The 13,186-nt window shown below is 43.4% G+C and overlaps 1 protein-coding gene across 8 annotated transcripts in view; it reads left to right on the forward strand.

Annotated features, from left to right (window-relative positions):
• Window positions 1-13,186, forward strand: part of AGBL2 (AGBL carboxypeptidase 2) — a 61,200-nt gene that overhangs the window by 13,779 nt on the left and 34,235 nt on the right. For all 8 annotated transcript variants that reach the window (XR_008511592.1, XM_054525750.2, XM_054525747.2 and 5 more), the window contains 3 exons: window positions 2,556-2,663; window positions 9,170-9,323; window positions 10,568-11,350. Coding sequence is in view for 7 of the 8 variants with exons in the window: in XM_054525750.2 (XP_054381725.1) it covers window positions 2,556-2,663; window positions 9,170-9,323; window positions 10,568-11,350 (1,045 nt within the window). In the remaining variant the exon portion in view is untranslated. The remainder of the gene's footprint in view (window positions 1-2,555; window positions 2,664-9,169; window positions 9,324-10,567; window positions 11,351-13,186) is intronic.

Here is a 13,186-nt window from a genome sequence, read left to right on the forward strand (position 1 = left end):
ATAGCTCACTGCAGCCTTGAACTCCTGGGAACAAGCCATCCTCCCCCCTCAGCCTCCTGAGTAGCTAGGACTATAGGCGTGCACCACCATGCCTGGCCAATTTTTTTTCTTTTATTTTTTTGAGAACAGAGTCTTGCTCTGTCGCCCAGGCTGGAGTGCAGTGGCATGATCTTGGCTCACTGCAACCTCCGCCTCCCAGGTTCAAGTGCTTCTCTGCCACAGCCTCCCAAGTAGCTGGGATTACAGGCACGTGCCACCACACTCTGCTCATTTTTTATATTTTTGGTAGAGACGGGGTTTCACCATGTAGGCCAGGCTGGTCTCTAACTCATGACCTCAAGTGATCCACCTGCCTCAGCCTCCCAAAGTGCTGGGATTACAGGTGTAAGCCACCATGCCCGGCCACCTGGCTAATTTTTAAATAGTTTTTTTGTAGAGACACATGGTCTCACTATGTTGCCCAGGCTACTCCCAAACTCCTGGCCTCAAATGATCCTCCTGGCCTCCTAAAGTGCTGAGATTACAGGTGTGAGCCACCACCCCCAGCAAGCACACTGGAATTTAATAACCAAGTTAATGCTGTGGTAATTCACTAAACTACAAGATCTTTTTTTTTTTTTTTTTTTGAGACGGAGTCTTGCTCTGTCGCCCAGTCTGGAGTGCAATGGCACAATCTCGGCTCACTGCAATCTCTGCCTCCCAGGTTCAAGCAATCTCCCGCCTCAGCCTCCTGAGTAGCTGGGATTACAGGTGTGTACCACCATGCCCCGCTAATTTTTGCATTTTTTTTTAGTAGAGACGGGGTTTCACCATGTTGGTCAGGCTGATCTCGAACTCCTGACCTCGTGATCCGCCCGCCTCTGCCTCCTAAAGTGCTGGGATTATAGGCGTGAGCCACTGCGCCCGGCCAACTACATGATCTTTTATAAAACAATTTTTTAAAAAATGTTTCAAAGAAACTTATTAACAAACACCTTATTGTTTAAACTAAATTGTATTAATAAGCACCTTATTGGTTGTTTTTTTTTTTTTTTTTTTTTTTTTTGAGACAGAGTCTCACTCTGTCGCCCAGGCTGGAGTGCAGTGGCACCGTGTCAGCTTACTGCAACCTCTGTCTCCTGGGTTCAAGCAAGCAATTCTGCCTCAGCCTCCTGAGTAGCTGGGATTACAGGTACCCACCACCAAACTCGGCTAATTTTTGTATTTTTTGATAGAGACGGGGTTTCACCGTGTTGGCCAGGCTGGTCTTGATCTCCTGACCTCATGATCCACTCTCCTTGGGCTCCCAAAGTGCTGGGATTACAGGCATGCAAGCACCTTGTTGTTTAAACTAAATTGTCAGAGCCTCATCACTTCCCATAACCTTTGAGAAAATAAATTCATGTAATATTTGACTGAGGTGTATCTTTATATGCTCTTGGAATTCATCAGTGGCTGCTCTTCTAAAAATGATATTGAAAAGTTCAAGTTCCATAAAGGAAATGTTTTGTTGTTGTTGTTGTTGTTGTTGTTTATTTATTTATTTTGAGACAGAGTCTTGCTCTGTTCGCCCAGGCTGGCATGCAGTGGTGTGATCTCGGTTCACTGCAACCTCCGCCTCCCGGGTTAGAGCAATTCTCCTACCTCAGCCTCCCGAGTAGCTGGGACTACAGGCACATGCCACCATACCCGGCTAATTTTTGTATTTTTAGTAGAGGTGGGGGCTTCACTATGTTGGCCAGGCTGGTCTCGAACTCCTGACCTTAGGTAATCTACCCACCTTGTCCTCCCAAAGTGCTGGGATTACAGGCATAAGCCACTGCACCCAGCCAAAGAAATCTTTTTAAATTCAGTATTAATGAAAAAGCCTTCGCTAGGCACAGTGGCTCACACCTGTAATCCCAGCACTTTGGGAGGCAGAGGAGGGCGGATCACCTGAGGTCGGGAGTTTGAGACCAGCCTGACCAACATGGAGAAACCCTGTCTCTACTAAAAATACAAAATTAGCCGGGAGTGGTGGCACATGCCTGTAATCCCAGCTACTCAGGAGGCTGAGGCGAGAGAATCGCTTGAACCCGAGAGGCGGAGGTTGCGGTGAGCCGAGATCGCACCATTGCACTCTAGCCTGGGCAATAGAGCAAGACTCCGTCTCAAAAAAAAAAGAAAGAAAAGAAAAAGGCTTGCTTCCTCTGAAACAATTGATAGACTTAGTCCTCTATGGTAATAAAAAAAGTTATGTTAATGACCATATTTTGCTCACTTTAAGGAAAGTCAGGGCCAAATTTTGAAGAGCTGTTGCAGCAGCTATATTGACCTTTCTGACTTATTTTTAGGTCTTCTATGGATAGTTTATTATTTCATTTTATATGCTCTTTGTTAAAAGTGTCCTCATAAGTCTTTATGAAAAGAAACAAGACATAATTATTTTATAAACAAGCAGGAAATTTAGGGTGGGAATTTGGTTTGATTCAACCAAACTAGCCATTTGAAAAATTATTATTATTATTTTATATTAGTTCTGATAGTGCCGTTTACATTATTTCTTATTTTATACTTTCTAAAATGTCTTCTTTCAGAGTGGGCTCCACCTCAACCAGAATACTTCTATCAGCCTAAAGGAAATGAAAAGGTACCAGAGATTGTAGGAGAGAAAAAAGGAACAGTTGTCTATCAATTAGATTCAGGTATTGTCATTACACTGAACAATGAATAGTTAATCATGACAAAGTTATAATAAACATATGTTTCATAATAAAAGTGATTTTAAAAATCCATAGTTTAGTGGTAAACTCTTTTCCAGGCCAACATGAGTGGGAGCCTGGAGGAGGAGTCATAACCAGTCTGCTGCAAAATTTCGATAATTTTCTAAAATTAAAGTACATTATTTTTAATAGTTCTAAGTCCATTTTACAGCTTCTCTCTTGTTATTCTCCTTCCTGAAAATCAGACGTTGGATCATCTTTGGGGAGATTTCTTTTCTCCACTTCTTATATGTACTTTAGTGAGTACTTTGTTCTATGTGCATATGACTGTCATTTAGTAATGCGGTTTCCTGTGTTGAGGTTTAAGCTTCTAGGGATTGAATATATGTCTTTTATAGAAATATGCAGAACACCATACCTAACAACAACAAAATACTCATTCTTTTTTTTTTTTCGCCATTCCTACTGAAGTCATACACATTCTTTTTAAGGGTACCTGTTAGATTCCCCAGGATAAACCATATGCTAGGCCATAATGCAAGTTTTTATACATGTAAAAGGATTAAAATAATACAAAGTACATTCTCTGACCATAATAAAATTAAGTTAGAAATCAACAACAGAATGAAATATGAGATATCCATAAATATGTGGAAATTGAATAACATCTTTCTAAATAAACTGTGGGTTAAAGAAATCACAAGTAGACTTCAAAAATATTTTGAATGTAGTGAAAATAAAACTACAACATATCAAAAGTTACAAGATGCAAAACAAAATGAACCAGTGACAGGGATATTTGTGGGTATTTATGGCTTTAAGTGCCTGAATTTCAAAACAAAAAAGGCTTCTTATCAATTACCTAAGCTTCTACCTTAGTAAACTGGAAAAATAAGAGCCAACTAAACCCAAATTTGCAGCAGGAAAGTAGTAATAAAAATAAGAATGTGGCTGGGCGCGGTGGCTCACGCCTATAATCCCAGCACTTTGGGAGGCCTAGGCAGGCGGACCACCTGAGGTTGGGAGTTCCAGACCAGCCTGACCAACATGGAGAAACCCCATCTCTACTGAAAATACAAAATTAGCCGAGTGTGGTAGTGCATGCCTGCAATACCAGCTACTTGGGAGGCTAAGGCAGGAGAATCTCTTGAACCTGGGAAGTAGAGGTTGTGGTGAGCCAAGATCGTGCCATGCACTCCAGCCTGGGCAACAAGAGTGAAATTCGGTCTCCTGTAATCCCAGCACTTTGGGAGGCCAAGGTGGGCGGATCATAAGGTCAGGAGATCGAGACCATCGTGGCTAACATGGTGAAACCCTATCTCTACTAAAAATACAAAAAATTAGCTGGGCATAATGGCACGCGCCTGTAGTTTCAGCTATTCAAGAGGCTGTGGCAGGAGAGTCCCTTGAACCTTGGGAGGTGGAGGTTGCAGTGAGCCAAGATTTTGCCACTGCACGCCAGGCTGGGCGACAGACCGAGACTCCATCTCAAAAAAATAATCATCATCATCATTAAAAGGCTGGGTGTGGTGCCTCATACCTGTAATCCTAGCACTTTGGGAGGCTGAGGTGGGTGGATCACTTGAGGTCAGGAGTTTGAGAGCAGCTTGACCAACATGGTGAAACCCTATTTCTACTAAAAATACAAAAATTAGTTGGGTGTGGTGGCATGCCCCTGTAATCCCAGCTATTTGGGGGGCTGGGGCAAGGGAATTGCATGAACCCAGGAGGCAGAGGTTGCAGTGAGCCAAGATTGTGCCACTATACTCAGCCTGGGTGACAGAGTGAGACTCTATCTCAAAAATCAATCAATAAATAAAAAATAAAAAAGGAAAGCATTGAATAGAAGACAGAAAACTGATGGAGAAAAGCAAACCAAAAGTTGGTTGTTTGGAACATCAACAAAATTGAAACATATTTGCTAACCCAAGAAAGGAAAAGAGGCACAAATTATCAAAATCAGAAATGAAAAAGGTAACATAAGGACCAAACCTGTAGAAATCAAAAAAATTACAAGGTAATACTATTAACAACTTTATGACAACAAATTAAACAATTTAGATAAACAGGACAAATTGCTAGAAAGTTACGAAAACTGACTCAACAAAGAAATAAAAGGTTTAAATACATTATAACAAAGAAATAATAATTAGAAATCTTTCCACAAAGAAAACCCAGGCCCCCCTGGGACCTGGTAGTTCAGGCCTCTAATCCCAGCACTTTGGGAGGCCAAGGCAGGTGGATCAGCTGAGGTCTAGAGTTTGAGACCAGCCTGGCCTACGTGAAACCCTGTCTCTCTACTAAAAATACAAAGAAAGTAGCCTGGTATGGTGGTGCGCACCTGTAGTCCCAGCTACTCGGGAGGCTGAGGTGGGAGAATTGCTTGAACCAGGGAGGTGGAGGTTGCAGTGAGGCAAGATCACACCACTGCACTTCAGCCTGGGCAACAGAGCAAGACTCTGTCTCAAAAAACAAAAAACAAACAAACAAACAAAACCCAGCCTCAAAGGACTTACTTGACAAGGTTTGTTTGAATTCTTTTTTTTTTTTTGAGACAGAGTCTCACTTACTCTCTCACCCAGGCTGGAGTGCATGGCACTGCAACCTCCACTTTCTGGGTTCAAGCGATTTGTTCCTCAGCCTCCAGAGTAGCTGGGATTACAGGTGTGCGCCACCATGCCCAGCTAATTTTTTTTTTTTTTTTTTTTTTTTTGTATTTTTAGTACAGACGGAGTTTCACCATATTGGCCAGGCTGGTCTCAAACTTCTGGCCTCAAGTGATCCACCTGCCTCCGCCTCCCACAGTGCTGAGATTACAGGCGTGACCCACCGCACCTGGCTGGTTTGTTTGAATTCTGTTAAACATTTAAAGATGAAATAATACCAATATTTCACCAACTCTGAAAACAGAAGAGGAAAAAATGTTTCCCAACTCTTTTTTTAAATTTTTAGACAGGATCTTCCTCTGTCGCCCAGGCTGGAGTGCAGTGGGATGAACATGGCTCATTGTATCCCCCACCTTACAGGCTCAAGTGAATTGTCCAACCTTAGCCTCCTGAGTAGCTGGGGCTACAGGCATGTACCACCCTGCCCAGCTAATTTTTTGTATTATTAGTGGAGACAGGGTTTCACTGTTGCCCAAGCTGGTCTCAAACTCCTGTGCTCAAGCAGTCCTCCCACTTCAACCTCCCAAAGTGCTAGGATTACAGGTCCCATTCCCCTCAACTCTTTTTTTTTTTTTTTTGAGACAGAGTTTCACTCTCATCGCCCAGGCTGGAGTGCAGTGGTGTGATTTCGGCTCACTGCAATCTCTGCCTCCCAGGTTCAAGCAATTCTCCTGCCTCAGCCTCCCAAGTAGCTAGTATTACAGTTGCCTACCATCACACCTGGCTAATTTTTGCATTTTTAGTAGAGAGACAGGGTTTCACTATATCAGCCAGGCTGGTCTCAAGCTCCTGACCTCAGGTGATCCACCCACCTCAGCCTCCCAAAGTGCTGGATTACAGGCGTGAGCCACCATGCCCAGCCTTTGTTGTGGCGTTTTTGTTTTTGTTTTGTTTGTTTGTTTTTTGAGACGGAGTCTCGGTCTGTTGCCCAGGCTGGAGTGCAGTGGTTCAATCTCGACTCACTGCAACCTCTGCCTCCCAGGTTCAAGCAATTCTCCTGCCTCAGCCTCCTGAGTAGCTGGGATTACAGGCACCCGCCACCACACCTGGCTAATTTTTTATCTTTTTGGTAGACACTGGGTTTCACCACGTTGGCCAGGCTGGTCTTGAACTCCTGACCCTCAAGTGATCCACCCGCCTCAGCCTCCCAAAGTGCTGGGATTACAGGCATGAGCCACCACGCCTGGCCTGTTGTGCCATTTTTGTTTGTCCACTTACTATTCCTCATTCCCCTGCCTAGCAGAGGTCATGAGGATAGCAGCCCGCGATCCTGATGTGGAATGCTGGTGTTGGAAGTGGAAGAGGGGAGGAGGACAATGTAGACCTTATTCTCAAACTGGTCGTGACTCTTTCTTACCTTTCTCACAATTCCCTGAGGAACCAGAGGAAAGACTGGCTTTTGTTACTGCCTCCCTCAGGCTAAAGCAGTTTTTCCAGGTGCCATCTGCATCTATCAAAAGTATTTAAAGACATACACTGCTCATAGCTACCTGGGGCAAGGGATAGCAAATAGGCAAGGAGCAGATAGGCCCAAAAGCCTGAGAAAGAAGCTGAGGAGAAAGATTCTTGGGTAAATGAGCACTTGGAAGGGCCTCCACATATACTGGAGAATGCAGTATACATGGCAAGGGCTGGACCCACGTTCAGAAAAAACCTGAGAGGATCCTAGGCTTGCATCTCTGGTTGGTGGTTGGGCTCTGTGCAACTAAAGAGGAAGGCTAACATCGAGTTTTTGGCAGCCTGACTTAGTGTTGAGGAGTGCCTCACCTCAAAGCCAGTCTGCCCAGACTAGGAAAGTTTTGTGCTTATGCTTTTTTTTTTTTTTTTTTTGGCTTGGGAATGAGTGAGTGAATGAATGAATGAATGAATGGTAGGATCTCACTTTGTCACCCAAGCTGGAGTGCAGTGGAAAAACCACAAATCACTGCAGCCTTGACCTCTCAGCTTAAGCAATCCTGCCGCCTCAGCATCCCGAGTAGCTGGGACTACAGGTGCACACTACCACCTAGCTAACTTTTGTATTTTTTGTACAGAGTATATCACACGACATTTTGCCATGTTGCCCAGGCTGGTCTCAAACTTCTGAGCCCAAGCAATCCTCTCACTTCAGCCTTCCAAAGTTCTGGGATTACAGGCATGAGCCACTACACCTAGCCAAGCCCTGGTTATTGAAGAAATCTCTGTCAGGTCACTGGCTGACCACTGATATAATGGAACGGAGAAGACACCTGGAGACCTACACATGACAAGAATAACATATTCAGTGGGGAAAGACTGAAAACTTTCCCTCTAGAATCTGGAAACTTCAAAGGGCTTTTATGCACAATGAAAAGATGATCCTCAAATTTATACGGAATTGTAAAGGGCCCTGAATAGCCAATACAGAAAAAGAAGTACAAAATTGGAAGATTCACATTTCTTGATTTCAAAACACTACGAACATACAGTAATCAAAACAGTATAGTCCTAACACAGGGTAGGCATATAGGTCACTAAAACAGAACTGAGAGTCCAAAAATAAACTCATATATTTTTGGTCAATTCATTTTTGACCAGGGTGCCAAGACTGGCACCTATAACAGTGGGGAAAGAATGGCCTCTATAACAAATGGTGTTGGGATAACTGTATAGCCACACTCAAAAGAATGAAGTTGAATCCCTACTTCATACCATATTTAAAAATTAACCCAAAATGGATCAATGGCCTAAAGATAAGTACTGAAGCTATAAAAATCTTAAAACAAATGAGCCGGGCAGGGTGGTGCACGCCTGTAGTCCAGGCTACTCAGGAGGCTGAGACAGGAGGTTCACTTGAACTCAGATGTTTGAGGCTGCCATGAGATATGATTGTGCAACTGCACTCCAGCCTGGGTGACAGAGCAAGTCCCTGTCAAAAAAAGGAAGGAAGGAAGGGAGGGAGGGAGGGAAGGAGGGAGGGAAGAAAGAAAGAAAGAAACAGGTATCTGCGGGATGCAACGGCTCATATCTGTAAACTCAGCACTTGGGAGGCTGAAGAAGGAGGATCGCTTGGGCCCTGGAGTTCAAGAACAGCCTGGGTGACATAGTGGGACCTCATCTCTACAAAAATTTAAACAATTAGTTGGGTGTGGTGGCGCACTTCTGTGGTCCCAGCTACTTAAGAAGTTGAGGTGGGAGGATCACTTGAGCACAAAAGGTAGAGGCTGCAGTGAACTGTGATTCACACCACTGCACTCCAGCCTGGGTGATAGAGTGAGACCCTGTCTCAAACAAAGAAAACATAGGGATAAATCAAAACATAGGGATAAATCTTCATGACCTTGGATGTGGCAGTGGATTCTAGATATGACACCAAAAGCATAATTCATTAAAAAAAAAAAAATTGACGTTGGATGGCCAGGCGCGGTGGCTCACGCCTGTAATCCCAGTACTTTGGGAGGCCGAGACGGGCAGATCACAAGGTCAGGAGATCGAGACCATCCTGGCTAACATGGTGAAACCCCGTCTCTACTAAATATACAAAAAATTACCCAGGCATGGTGGTGGGCGCCTGTAGTCCCAGCTACTCAGGAGGCTGAGGCAGGAGAATGGCATGAACCTAGGAGGCTGAGCTTGCAGTGAGCCAAGATTGCACCACTGCACTCCAGCCTGGGTGACAGTGAGACTCTGTCTCAAAAAAAAAAAAAAAAAAAAGATTAAAAGTCTCTGCAAAGATAGTTGAAAATTAGAAATTTCATTGTTGGTCTAGAATAGTGTTGACCACTTAGAGGGGCTCAGTAAGTATTTGTTGAATGAGTGGATTCTGAGTAGAACCTAGCCTAAATATGTCTCTTTTCTCTGCAGTGCCTACAGAAGGTTCCTATTTCACCAGTTCCAGAGTGGGAGGCAAACGAGGAATTATCAAGGAACTTGCTGTCACGTTGCAAGGACCAGAAGATAATACTCTACTGTTTGAATCAAGGTTTGAGAGTGGGAATCTGCAAAAAGCTGTCAGAGTGTGAGTAACAATTTCTCAAAGGGATGATAATTGGAGTGACTAGAAGGTGTCTTCAGTAATGATATTAGGAATCAGAAGTACTTGCAACAAAGAAAGAGGTGATGGGAAATAGTTATGAGGATGAAGAAAAATGGAGTGATTGTTACTCATTTTTTTCCCCAAAATAAAATGTTTTCCAAATTGTTTACTTTGCTTATAGAAGAAATTAGAGCTCACCTAAAATTTGTATTAGTAAAAATATGTAACATAAAAAGTCCTATAGTCATACTTCCTAGATGCAGCAAATATTAAGTTTGGTGTATATGCCTTAATTTTTTTCTGTGTGTGTATGTGTAATATACATAAATTATATATATATATATATATATATATATATTTTTTTTTTTTTTTTTTTCTTGAGATGGAGTCTCGCTCTGTCACCCAGGCTGGAGTGCAATGGCATGATCTTGGCTCACTGCAAGGTCCGCCTCCCAGGTTCATGCCATTCTCCTGCCTCAGCCTCCTGAGTAGCTGGGACTACAGGCGCCTGCCACCACGCCTGGCTAATTTTTTTGTATTTTTAATAGAGACGGGATTTCACCATTAGCCAGGATGGTCTCGATCTCCTGACTTTGTGATCCGCCCATCTCGGCCTCCCAAAGTGCTGGGATTACAAGCATGACCCACCACACCCGGCCATTTATATATTTTTAAAATAAAAATTGGTTAATGGTGTATGTACATATTGTTTTGCAAATTGGCAAATTTTTTTTCTACTTCATAAATTTCAGGTGTTTTTCTATGGTAGTACCACAGATATACTTCCTTATTGTTTTTTTTTGTTTGTTTGTTTTTTCCTCAAGATGGAGTCTTGCTCTGTTGCCCAGGCTGGAGAGCAATGGCACGATCTCGGCTCACTGCAACCTACACCTCATGGGTTCCAGTGATTCTCTTGCTTCAGCCTCCTGAGTAGCTGGGATTACAGGCACCCGCCACCACATCTGGCTAAATTTTTTTTTTTTTTGTATATTTAGTAGAGATGGGGTTTCACCATGTTAGCCAGGCTGGTCTTGAACTCCTGACCTCAGGTGATCAGCCTGCCTCAGCCTCCCAAAGTGCTGGGATTACAGAGAATAAATGATTAAGGTAGCAGGTTTTTCTGTTGTAATAAGACCTGTTTTTACCAGGAGAAAACAACATTTTCCCAATTTGTTTTTTAAGGCAGGGTGTAAGCTTACAGAGTTGTTCTATTTTCTCCATTACAGAGACACCTATGAGTATGAACTCACCTTGCGAACTGACCTCTACACTGACAAACACACTCAGTGGTTTTATTTTCGTGTTCAGAACACCAGAAAAGATGCCACCTATCGCTTCACCATTGTCAACTTGCTAAAACCCAAGAGTCTTTATACTATAGGAATGAAGCCACTCTTGTACTCCCAACTGGATGCCAACACCCGCAATATTGGCTGGAGGAGAGAAGGAAATGAAATCAAGTACTACAAGAACAACATGGATGATGGGCAGCAGCCCTTCTACTGTCTCACGTGGACCATTCAGTTTCCATATGACCAGGACACTTGCTTCTTTGCACACTTCTACCCATATACATACACTGATTTGCAATGCTACCTCCTGTCAGTGGCAAACAACCCTATCCAGTCTCAGTTCTGCAAGCTCCAAACTTTATGCAGTAGCCTAGCAGGAAATACCGTTTACTTGCTCACCATCACCAACCCATCCCAGACCCCTCAAGAGGCAGCTGCAAAGAAAGCTGTGGTCTTGAGTGCCAGAGTTCACCCTGGAGAAAGTAATGGCTCCTGGGTTATGAAAGGCTTTTTGGACTTCATCCTTAGCAACTCCCCAGATGCCCAGCTCCTCAGAGATATTTTTGTCTTCAAGGTGCTTCCCATGTTAAATCCAGATGGTGTGATTGTGGGGAATTATCGGTGTTCCTTGGCCGGAAGGGATTTGAACAGGCATTATAAAACCATTCTGAAGGAGTCCTTCCCTTGTATTTGGTACACCAGGAACATGATCAAAAGGTGAGACTTTTTATCTGTTGATCTTTCTGTGACTGCTATGAGTCCTAGCACCAGATATCCCTACCTGATGGGGTATGAGGTCTCTTCTATTGTTAAAGGAATTGAGTATGACTTTGGAGACAGAGCCCTTACCAGTCTCTTTGCAGTCAAGTGACTTTGTTAATTTTCAGACTTTTAAATCATGTCTTGTCTTTGGGTTGAAACTGGACATGCAACATTTCAGCAAGAGTCATTTCACTTGTAAGTGAAATAACTGAATGGAAAAGGTCAGAGTTCAGGGGAGTTCATAGGTCTTCATGATGAGACTTGTATCATAATAATAGTAGCTAACAATTAGTAAATATGTATGCATGAAGTGGCAAGCTGTATGGTAGGTGTATTACACACATGACTCATTTAATCTTCACATTAATGTTATGAGGTAGGCACAGTCAATATCGCACGTTGTATGATACAGAAATTGAGAACCTAGGCCAGGCGTGGTGGCTCACGGCTGTAATCCCAGCACTTTGGGAGGCTGAGGTGGGCGGATTACCTGGGGTCAGGAGTTCAAGACCAACCTGGCCAACATGGCGAAACCCAGTCTCTGCTAAAGATACAAAAATTAGCCAGGCGTGCTGGTGGGTGCCTGTAATCCCAGCTACTCAAGAGGCTGAGGCAGGAGAATCGCTTGAACCAGGGAGATAGAGGTTGCAGTGAGCCAAGAGCGTGGCACTGCACTCCAGCCTGGGTGGCAGAGTGAGACTCCATCTCAAAAAAAAAAAAAATTGAGAAGTGGATAGGTTAAGTAACTTGCCTAAGGTCATAAAGCTATTAAGTGACAAAGTAGATATTTAAATATAGGCTCTCTCTCTGGTTCCAGAGTCTAAATTTCTTTTACGATCTTATATTGCCTATCACAAAGAAAGAATCATAACATCAGTCAGCAGTTTTCAAGCCTGTATAAAAGCATTGAAGGCTATAATGTAATAGCACCCACCTTAAAGGAATTTTCAGGCCATTGGAAATGAAAATACAGCATATAAGAATATGTGGGCTGGGCTCAGTGGCTGACACCTGTAATCCCAGCACTTTGGGAGGCCGAGGCAGGCAGATCACCTGAGGTCAGGAGTTTGAGACCAGCCTGGCCAACATGGTGAAACCTCGTCTCTACTAAAAATAGAAAAATTAGCCAGACATGGTAGTGGGTGCCTGTAATCCCAGCTATTCAGGAGGCCGAGTCAGGAGAATCACTTGAACCTGGGAGGCAGAGGTTGCAATGAGCTGAGATGGCACCATGGCAGGCATAGCTAAAGAGCGCATGTTTCAAACAGGCCTGAGTTTGAGACCTGTTTTTACTGCTGGCTGGGTCTGTGACCTTGGCTAAGTGATTTAATGTGTCTGAGCTTCAGCTTTCTCATCTGTAGAGTGGAAAAAATAATACCTGCCTTGGGTGGTTACTGTGAGGATTGAGATAATCACATGATCTATTTACTATAGTACCCAGCATATTATAAATGTATAGCATTGTTGTTATTATACTCATCATGGGGAAAGTGAACATATTTGGAAAGCTGGAATAGGTGTCCTGGGTGATCATGAGACAAAGAAGAGCTGAGCCTTGTAGGAACCGGCCCTTGAAAGTCAGGAATCAAGGCTTTCTTTAGTTCTTTTTCTTTCCTGCAACTGCCCACTCTCTGCCTCCCTCTCTTTCTTCACAGGTCTGCACCATGGTGGGCTTTTTCTCAATAGGCTTTTTTGCACTTCCTTGTCAACTTACGCAAGGCTATCCACCACCCCTTTCCACATCAGAACTTTTCCATTTTTGGTCAGGCACAGTGACTCATGCCTGTAATC

The sequence above is a fragment of the Pongo abelii genome, chromosome 9 (genome assembly GCF_028885655.2).
Source record: "Pongo abelii isolate AG06213 chromosome 9, NHGRI_mPonAbe1-v2.0_pri, whole genome shotgun sequence".
NCBI lineage: Eukaryota > Metazoa > Chordata > Mammalia > Primates > Hominidae > Pongo > Pongo abelii.